The sequence below is a fragment of the Pteropus vampyrus genome, unplaced genomic scaffold, assembly GCF_000151845.1.
Source record: "Pteropus vampyrus isolate Shadow unplaced genomic scaffold, Pvam_2.0 Scaffold33, whole genome shotgun sequence".
Lineage (NCBI taxonomy): Eukaryota > Metazoa > Chordata > Mammalia > Chiroptera > Pteropodidae > Pteropus > Pteropus vampyrus.
The window spans coordinates 4,492,983-4,503,812 of NW_011888814.1; the positions used below are offsets into that span (position 1 = coordinate 4,492,983).

Consider the following 10,830-nt stretch of genomic DNA (forward strand, 5'->3'; position numbering starts at 1 on the left):
AAGAAACATGTTCCAAATGAAAGAAAAGAACAAATTTCCAGGAAAGAACTAAACAAAATGGAAACAAGTAATCTACCTGATGCAGAGTTCAAAACAGTTGTTAAGTTTTTATATGGAAGTTCAATGAACTTAGGGGAAGAGTAGATGAACTCAGTGAGAACTTTACCAAAGAGATAAAAAACATAAAAATGGCAATAGAAAACATGAAAAATAACCAGTCATAAATAAAGAATACAATAACTGAAATGAAGAATATATTACAGAGAATCAACAATAGATTAGATGAAGCAGAGAACCGAATCAGTGATTTAGAAGAGAAGGTAGCAGAAAATAGCCAATTAGAACAGCAACTAAAAAAAACAATTCAAAAATATCAGGATAATTTAAAGAGTCTCTGGGATAACATTGAGTGTACCAATATTCACATCATAGGGGTACCAGATGGAGAAGAGAGAGAGCAAGGAATTGAAAACCGATTTGAAAAAATAATGACGGAAAACGTCCTTAACCTGGTGGAAGAAATAGACATACAAGTCCCGGAAGTGCAAAGAATCCCAAACAAGATGAACCCAAACAGGCCACACCAAGACACACTATAATTAAAACCCAAAAGTTAAAGACAAAGAGAAAATCTTAAAAGCAGCAAGAGAAAAACAGTTACCTATACGGGAGCTCCCTTAAGACTGTCAGCTGATTTCTCCACAGAAACTTTGCAGGCCAAAGGGATTGGCAGGAAATATTCAAAGTGATGAAACACAAAGACATACAACCAAGATTACTCTACTCAGAAAATCCATCATTTAGAATTGAAGGACAGATATAAGAGCTTCCTAGACAAGAAAAAGCTAAAGGAGTTCATTACCACCAATCCAGCAATTCAAGAAATGTTAAAGGGACTTCTTTAGGAAGAAGGAAAAAGAAAAAAAAGATTAAAAATATGAATAATAAAATGGCAATAACTACATATCTAGCAACAATTACTTTAAATGTAAGTGGATATGCTCCAATCAAAAGACATAGGTTGGCTGAATGGATAAGAAAACAAGACCCTCACATATGCTTCCAAAAAGAGACTCACTTCAGATTGAAAGACACACACAGACTGAAAGTAAGGGATAAAGAAAGATATTTCATGAAAATGGAAACAAACAAAAAAGCTGGGGTATCAATACTTACACCAGACAAAACAGACTTTAAAACAAGAGACAAGGACCCAGTAATCCCACTTTTGGGTATTAACCCAAACAAACCCAAAATGCTACTTTAAAGGGACATGTGCATCTATATGTTCATTGCAGTATTATTTATAATAGTCAAGATATGGAGGCAATCTGGGTGTCCATTGATGGATGAATGGATAAAGAAGAGGTGTTAAACATATACAATGGAATGTTATTGAGTCATATTTTTATTTATAAAAATAAATAAATAAAATCTTGCATCTGTAACAACATGGATGAACCTAGAGGGTTTTGTGCTGACTGGAGTAAGTCAGACAGAGAAAAATAAATGCCATGTGATTTCACTTATATGTAGAATCCAATGAACAAAATAAATAAATAAACAAAAGAGAAACACTCATAGGTACAGAGAACTGATGGTTGCCAGATGAAAGGAGGTTTAGGTGATGGGTGAAAAAGGTGAAGAGATTAAGAAGTACAAATTGGTAATTATAAAATAGTCATGGGGATGTAAAGTATAGCATAGGAAATACAGTCAACAATATTGTAATAACTAGGTACAGTGTCAGATGGGTACTAGATTTGTCAGAGTAATCATTTTGTAAGTTATACAAATGTCTAATCACAATGTTGTACATCTGAATATAACATTGTATGCCAACTGTAATTGAAAACTGAAAAAAAATTTTTTAAGAGAAAAAAAATTGTATATGCCTGTTTATCTTTTAACACAAGTGAAATGTTTTAAGTTTGAGAGTTTTGTAACAGACCATGATTTTTCACTACAGCATCTTGAGTAAATTTTTTCTGCCCTCTGGAGCTAGGATTTCTCTGCTCATATATATGAAGTAGAACCATAGTAGGCTGTTGCACTGAATTAAATGGTGGCCCCAAAAAGATATGTTCATGTCCTAATATCTAGACTCTGAGAATATGACCTTATTTAGACAAAGGATATTTCCAGACGTGATGAAAGATCTTGAAATGAGATCATCCCGGTGAGCCCTAAATCCAATAACAAATGTCCTCTTAAGAGACAGAAGAAGACACAGACACACAATTAGGAGGAAGCAACGTGACCAACAGAGGTGGAGATGGAGTGATGCAGCCAAAGAGGCCAGGAAACACCTGAAGTCACCAGAAGCCTGAAGCAGGATTCGGGATCCTCCCATAAGCGTCCAGAAGGAGTGAATCTTTGCCGACACCTTGATTTTAGACTTCTGGTCTCTAGAACTAGAGAATAAATCCATGTTGTTTTAAGCCACCCAATTTGTGGTAGTTTGTTAAGCAGCCCTAGGACACTAATGTAGCTGTCCATTTCATTCCTGTGGATCTGATTATCAGTTAACCATAGTTACAAATCCCCAAAGGGTCAAACCACTGTGCCCCTAAGGCTTCTTCTTAAAACTCTGTCAACTTTTTCTCTGATGGTTAAGCTTCACCCCCTGACTCTAGCATTGGGGATCATATTACTCCCATTAAATCAGGTTAGTAATTTGCACTGCAGCACATCCACTGTTACCTCCAGCCTACAGGGAACAGCCACCACACAGCTTTTCAAGGATGCTGGTAATCCACTCACAGTTGCATTTCATAATGCCTTGGTGAAAACCGTCTTGTGGAGTACAGACACCTCCAAGAGGTACCCAAGAAAGGTGCAGATAACAGATCCACTCCAACAATCCATCTTCCTGAGTAATGTTGTCAAGACAAGTTCTGGCATTTCAAGCTCCTTGAAATAAGCCACTTTTGAGTCCAGCTTTCAGTTAATATAGCTAGCAATTCTCAGGACCTCAAGCCAACCACACTAAACCCTGAATTCTAGGCAAGAACATTGATCTAACTTGACATAATCTCTTGTTTTATCCTTTTTAGTCTACTACACTTAGGATAAACTCTTATCCATGCTCCCAATTCTTGATAAAAATTGACATGCTCCTACAACTCTTTCAGTATAGGGACTAACATACTAGACCACATCCATTCTTCGTCACCAATATCCTTACCTTAGCACGAGATCTAACCTGAGTGCACATTTAATTGACAACACAACTCCATGAACCTTACAATCAGGCTCCAGACTTAATCCTCAGTTACATCTGTCATGTATATACAGGCGGTAAGTAATTTCTTTCGAGTCGTCATAAAAGCTTTCTGAATTTCTGTCTGGGCCTTGTGTTGCACATTCAGGGCATTCAATTTATATCTTCCATTATGAACCCTCTCTAATGTAAGAAATAAAATCCTATGCCACAACCTTTGTCCTCAAGTTATTTGATCTCTCTATGCTTATCTTCCATCTACAGCCCTTTCTATGCCACCACTTAAGATATTTTAAGTAATCATGATGCTATGACATGCTGCAAATTATCAGTGTCCCATGGCCCGCTGGCAAAGAGGTTATTATGTATTTGATCCTCAAATACATAAGCAGCTCAAGTCTAGGATTCCATTTTAAAGTACAATTTCTGGGACCCTTCCCGGTACCAATTACCATCTGGGTCAGGGTCCAGTAGGAACCTGGTGACACACTCAAACTGGTTAATTCAAGAAGATTTAGTAAAAGAACTGTTTACAATGGAGAGGTCACTGTTGAAGAAAATCAAAATGAAAAAGTGAATCACCTTACAAACCAAGCTACAAAAGAAAACCATTATCACTTATAAGCTGAAGAAGAGAGGGAATGAGTCTCAGAATTCAAAGAGTGCTGTAAGTATGAGGGATGCCCACACACCAAGAGATGTAGTCTTAGGCTGGTAAATGCAGTCACTGACAACAGACCAAAAATCAGATGGGAGAAGCCAGGGGAATAAATACCCCAACCTCTGCCTTTCTTTCAGACCTCAAATTTCCTGCTGATGTTTCCTAATGACCAAATGCAACGAAGGGACACTACGAACTCACTGATGCAGTGGATAAAGATCAGCCTCCAAGGGCACAAAGCAGAGAGAGGGGAAGGGTAGAAGATAGATCGGAAGACGCAAATGAAGAATATCCAGCAAAAGCCATGTCGTTTTATCTTTTAATATATGCTTTTATTTGGTTTGCTAATATTTGCTGAGGGCTTTTGCATCTATATTCATGGTGAAAATGGCCTATCATTTTCTTTCTTGTACTATCCTTGTCAACTTTTGATACCAAGGGTATGCTGGCCTCATGAGTTGGGGAATATGCACTCCTTTTCTATTCCTTAGAAGAATATCTATAGAATTAGAATTATTCGTTCCTTCAACGCTCAAAAGTGACATTGGGCAAAGCATCTTATAATATCCTGCCTTACTTGAAGAGGGTGGAGAATTGCAAGCAATTACCCAATGTTCCTGGAAAGAGAAGGGAAAACAGCATTTTCTACCTCTTAAATAAATTTTTCATTTAGAAGGTTATATGTGTTGAGAACCTTGAAGGGTTTGAGTTACTACCCTGATTGCAAGCTAACAAGTTAATCTGCAATAATTTCAGACATGAGACTCCTGGATCAGAGATGAAGCACAATTTATTGTTCACAGAAATAGCAGCAGCCAGAATATCAGCATATCACCCTAATTCCCTCAGGGTGACATAAAGTCCAGGTGACACATACACACACAGTGAGTTACAGTACAAGATAGGGATCTTCGGCTTAGAGACTCTGAATCTTTTATAGTGGACTGTAAACACTATCTCTATCTTCCAAGACTGCTTGCTATACAAACATCCTTAAAAATGAGTCTCAAAAAAGTCTAGTGCATCTGATCAAAAGATCTGCAGAAACATGAGAAGCCTACAGAAAATTCTCAACTGATTTTTTTAAACCTACTTTTGTACCTAACAGATTAATTTTTCATTTTTATTGTGAATTATAATTTATCAAGATAACTTCTGTTACTTTATTTTTCTTCCCAAATTCATCCTTGATATTATTGCCACCAATTTTTTGTTGTCTGTTTCATATGACTGATACAGTTTTATTTTTAAACTTTTTATGTCATTTTATTTGGGGTATGTATCTGGTAGACAGCATATAGCTTACTCTTCTGACATGAGAATCATTATCCTTAACAAGAGAATTTTAACCTATTTAAATTTATGCACTGCAATATTCTGAATCTTGTTTTTCTCTTATATGTACTTCCTTGCTGTTAGCCTTAAATACACACATATATATAATTACGTTGCATGTGTGTGAATTATAGATCTTCTTGAATTATAAATCTACTTGAATTACAGATCTTCACTTTCTATTCTTTCTCTCTAGCTGGGTATCTTCTATTTAGCTATCTAGATCCACTCTTCCCCTTATCTACTCTGATCTTTGTCCTGAATTATCAACAGACTTCTATTTCTTCTTTTTTTCACGACTAGGGGGCAGGGGTTTCTGCCAACAGGAAACACAAGCAGGAGACTGGAGGAAGGAAGTGTGAGATCAGAGTATTTATTTCTCTAGTTCATGAGATCACCTAGGACTGGCTGTTCCCTTGAAAGCTGGTTATCGACCTCTCAGTTATCTTCTTTATACTCTCTTTCTAGGTTTTCAGAACTCTCCCTCGCCAGGTTCATTCAAGACTAGGGGTAGAGACACCTTATCTGGGTTCTTGCACTATTCCTGTAGTTTCCCTACACACTGCCCACACTTTATAATAGGTTCCTTCGTAGACAAACTCTCCTTGAATTTTGAGTGTGCCATCTACTTTTCTGTTAAGACTGAGTCATGCACCCGTGTTCATCATTGTAGGTCTCTGACAAGCAAGTGGTCAAGGTTTATTATAGAAAAGGATTGTCATAGTTTACTTGATCAAGTTTATTCTTCTTATAGAATTTCCTTCATTGCCTCACTAGAAGTTTTTCTCCCATGAGATAAAAGATAGTTCCACTGTTTACATTCCAGCATGGAATGTATCTTTTGCTTGTTTGTATATAAACAGTTTCAGTTCTTTTGAGATTTTGAAAAGGATGGAAGGTGAAAGTAGAAAATAAAAAGTGAAAATTCAGATCCCTATATTAAAACATAGTGTCTTTTATTCTATCTGTAAAGATTTTCAAGAAAGGTAATTCTGTTTCCTCCCACCCATACACTGACTTTTCTTCTATAACTACATTTTATCTAAAAAAAATTTCTTGGGTTGAAAGCTAAGCTTAGCTTGTGTTTATCTGTTCATTTTAACTATAATGCACCTAAAATTAAAAAAAATTAATGTGAAAATACGTAAAATGTTCTCTTTAAAATATTAATTTTAGTAACAAAATTATATTTCAATTTAACATTAATTGTATAACAATAAAGCATGTATATAGGAATGTTTTCTCTTCACACAACTTCTAACACTATGAAAAACAATTAAAATCAATAAAAAGATAAAATTCTATTTCCATATTGTGTGACCTCTGTATTACTCTATTAGCAGTGGACAAAAATGCCGATCATCAAACAAATACTCCCAGGTCCTCTAAGGAAAAGGACTCTGGGATTCTATTATCTTAGGTGTTGTTTCTGTGTGATATTTCTTTCTGATCTCATCTATTTCATCATCATCAAGCATAAATGAAGCCAGCAGTGGGATTTGAGAAAAATAGTTCTTAGCCAGGATATGTTTGTGTTTGATCTTGTGAATAAACAAGGGTTCATATCCCTGAAAAGAAAAAAAAAAGTCAAATTCTATTAAATGTCACAAATATATTTTGCCAAGTAAAAACACTTTCATGCCTCAGTGCCTTTGCTTATCAGCTCTTTCTGCCCAGAATACATTGTTTCCCACTTTGTCTATCATCTTTCGGGGCTCAGCTCCTATGACACTTCACCTACAAGCCTTTCCAATTCTCCTTCTGACTCCTGAGTCCAAACGATCCCTCCTTCCCCTGTACTTGCACATACTTTTATGTATTTTAATTGTAATATTTAGTTCATTTCACTATCTTCTTGAGAGTCTCTTCCATGGTAAAGGAAATCTGAAGGCTCAAAATGGGTCTATTTCATAAATGCGTCTCTCGGCACCATAATGTAAATATTTAATATTTTTGAATGAATGCACTTGTGTAAAGTTGGTTCTCTCTTTGAGCCTGTTTCAACGCTGATCCAAATACCAACTTGATTTTTTTTTTCTAAAATTGGTCCTTCCTTCGAGTTCAAAATAAAGATTATGCTGGTATTCTGACAATGTAAACTTCTCTTTAGTCACCCTTTTTTTAAAAAAAAATTGCCTTATTATTAGTACCAAGTATACAGTACACTGGTTAGACATTTATATAGTTTATAAAATGATCTCCCTAATTTCTCCTTCTCTCCTCTGACTCTCCACCTAGCCATCGCATTAATGCTAACTGCATTCCCTACACTGTGCTCCCCATCTCCGTGACCATCTATCAACTACTAATTTGTACTTCTTTAACTCTTCACCCCATTCTCCCAGCCCCGCAACCCTCCCTCCCCTCTGGCCGTCATTTGGTCACCCTTTTAACTGCCTCAGATCACCTTATGAGCCGCTGCACTGTTTGTCTTATAGCTTCTAAGAGAAAACAACATTATCATATCAAGTCTTTCTGCCTTTCTATTTTTGCTTGTTTGTAATAAATTATTAGGCTTATCTGTCCACAGCTATAACAGCACTATGACCTTTCTGTCATGTGGCAATACCATATTGCTATAAGACAGTCTGTTTTCTAATGAGAGTGGCAGACGACTAGCTACCAACCCAATGTGCATTCTTTCTTCCATTTACATTTAGAGGTCTGATTTTGTGTTTTGTGATATGCGCAGCTTTTCTAGTCTTTATGCTAGCTGGAGGTGTCCATGTAACAAGTTTCTGGCCATTATACAAACACATATGTAGTGGACGTTACTGGACAGCATTTAGAGGAAAGCACTTCAGGAGTGGAAAGAGTTGCCTGTCAAGCACCTTTAGGCTTTTGACATACCTGGGAGGTGGGCACAGTGCAGACAATGAAGGAGCTATCTTAAGAGTCCTCAAGCGTGAGACAAAAGCTAAAAGTTAAATATGGCTAAGGGGAAAATTAGAGGGCTTGGGTTTGTGAGACCACTGGAGAGACACCAAACTAGTCCCACAAAGCCAACCTCTGCACTTCTTGTTCTATAAGAAAACTAATCCCATATTTGATTAAGTCATTATAAACCGCTTAGTCTATTATTGGCAGCTGAACTCGAATGGAATAACTCAAACAATAAAGAATTGTTTTTCTCTAAGCCCTTAGCACAGTATCTAGCACATTCCAAAGTAAATTCTGGTTGAATTAATAAATGCCACCTATTCTCTTTATTAATATTAACTGACTCTTCTTTTCAACCAAATCATAAATACTACCTATAGTTCTAAAATTTATTTTCTGAGAGTAAGACTTTCCGTCACTAAAGATCCCTCTATAGTGTCAAATCAAAGGTAAAGAAAGCCCTGGAGAAGAAGAGCCAAAAGGTAAGATATTCTTGCAGAAAGTGGTAGGTAGGACTATCCTGGGCTTATTTTAGAGTTTCCTCTGCACAGACAAATTTACCAGGCCAAAAGACTCACCTTTTGCATTAAACTAACTTTGTTCCATCACTTCTTAGCCCATATTTACTCAAGAAAAATTAACAATTTCTGTTATGCAATATTCAATTGTACATGTACATGACTTTATAGGTTTTCAAAGTACCTCTACAGAGCCAAAATTTAATCCTTAGAGATGAGATAAGTATGTTATGGTATGTATAATTAAAGGAATGATAAGCGACTCTTAAAGAATAATATAATATAAAAAGACAGCCAACACCTATTACCCACTTTTTATAGATGAAAAAACCAGAGCACCGAGACACTAACAAACCTGCCCAGCTTCTCCCAGCTCATAAGTGATAGAGCCAGAATTCAAAGTCAGGGCTGCTCCTATCCTCCATACTGATTTCATGTTTTTAGCTAACCTTTATAAAAATTTACGAAGCAAAGAGGGCAGGCCTTACTGTCATTCAGATTGTTGGTGACAGGAATGAGAAACCACTGGGTCAGGCCTCTCGACTGTAAGTTCACTATTGTTCCTATTCTGGCCAATGTGCATGCACACTATGAGAAACTGATCTGCCTCATTTACAGTTCAGAAAACGGAAGTTTTTTTCCATGCTTTTCTGATAACTTGTGTCGTGATTGCAGGCAGTCAACCTTATTTTAACTTTTGAGTATTTTTTTACTTACTGAAAAAACAAATATCTGTTTATTAAGGAAAGTCTGGAAATGCTTTAACTTCCTGTAAGACGTAAACTATTCTTTAGGCTGAATATTAATACTTAAGAGATTACACCAGGCTGAATATTAATACCTTTAAAGATTACACCAACCCAAAACCATAGAGAAGGCAATGTTGTTTTGAGTTTGTCTGTTTGAGAACCTTGGCTCTATTTACAGAAATTCAATAAGCTCAGCATTCTGAATGTGAATAGAACATTTAATTAGGTATTGCAGTAATTTGATTAAATACACAAAGGGAGTTGTAGGGATTAATTGAAGAAGCAGTGGAATATCAGCTTTGGGAATGAACTTCAATTCCACTATGGGTGCTAGATGAAATGATATTGCTAGTATTAGCTATGCCTCCAGTGATTAAATATTTATGAAGCAGCTTAGTTTGCTAAGTACAATATTTAACACAGTTTCAATTTCTTGCTGCTGTTTCTTTCAATATCTAAAGTGAAATTTTTCTTAGCTTGGCTTCTATTGGAAGATTTTTCAAAAAAGCTAAAAATTTAACCAGTTTCTCCACTTTACACCTTTTCTCTCCCCAATAAAAGCACAGGCAGGGAATAGCACTATTCAAAATGACTGTTACATTTGAATTCGTTTATTTTCTCTTAGCTTATGTCTTACATGGAATTAAATACAGCAATGTAATCAGCAGAAGGCAGAGAATCAGTATCAGCAGTAGGGAGACTGGGCTACTAATGTAAATTAAGCTCTCTGGGAATTCATCAGGGACCACTCACTTCTGTTCATCAGAATGTTTTACAGATCACATCTTGCAAGTTACTGAAATTAAAAAGTATTTAATTTTTACAGTGCTTTCCCCATTCTAGTTAGTTGGAAGTAAATGAAAAATGAAGCCTCAAAACTATATCCCATCAGTACGATTGCCACTTAGAGCACGAAATTATGAACAAAATTTACTTGAGAATTCAGTGTGCTTTTAAACAGACTCATGATAATTAATCAAAGGACAGATTTTAGATTCCATAAAACCGATATGTTAGTAATATTTATTTATTCATTCAACAAATATTTATTAAACTCCTAGTCTGTGACAGGTACCATTAGAGATATTAGAGATAAAGACACAAATAAGCTAAACAATATCCCTGCCCTGTGGAACTTACTGTAGAACCTATTATGCTTGAATTTGCTATTATCAGGGGAGAGTAGTATCGTGTTAAGTACTTGTACAGACTTCCGGATCTCTTATCCTTGCCTTTTATGTGCCTTCGCTTCCTTCTAATTTTAACCTCTGCCACAGATACCATCCATGTATTTTATTACTGTTATCCATGAGTTATCTCTTTCTCAATTCAATGAGAATATTTAAATTATGCATGAGATGTATTAAAAGGCAATCAAGTTATTCTAATAATTCCAATGATTAATTTCCCCCCCAAAATTCAACTTTCTTACCTCTTCAATACTTGTTAGCCTGAGATGAGCAG

At 36.0% G+C, this 10,830-nt stretch overlaps 1 protein-coding gene across 1 annotated transcript in view; it reads right to left on the minus strand.

Moving 5' to 3' along the window:
• Nucleotides 1–4,656: 4,656 nt before the first annotated feature.
• IQUB (IQ motif and ubiquitin domain containing) overlaps nt 4,657–10,830 on the minus strand; it is a 54,078-nt gene continuing 47,904 nt past the window's right edge. The window contains exons 11-12 of the mRNA XM_023528947.1: nt 10,799–10,822; nt 4,657–6,787 (exon numbers count right to left, since the gene is read on the minus strand). Coding sequence (XP_023384715.1) covers nt 6,605–6,787; nt 10,799–10,822 — 207 coding nt within the window. The 3' untranslated portion in view covers nt 4,657–6,604. The remainder of the gene's footprint in view (nt 6,788–10,798; nt 10,823–10,830) is intronic.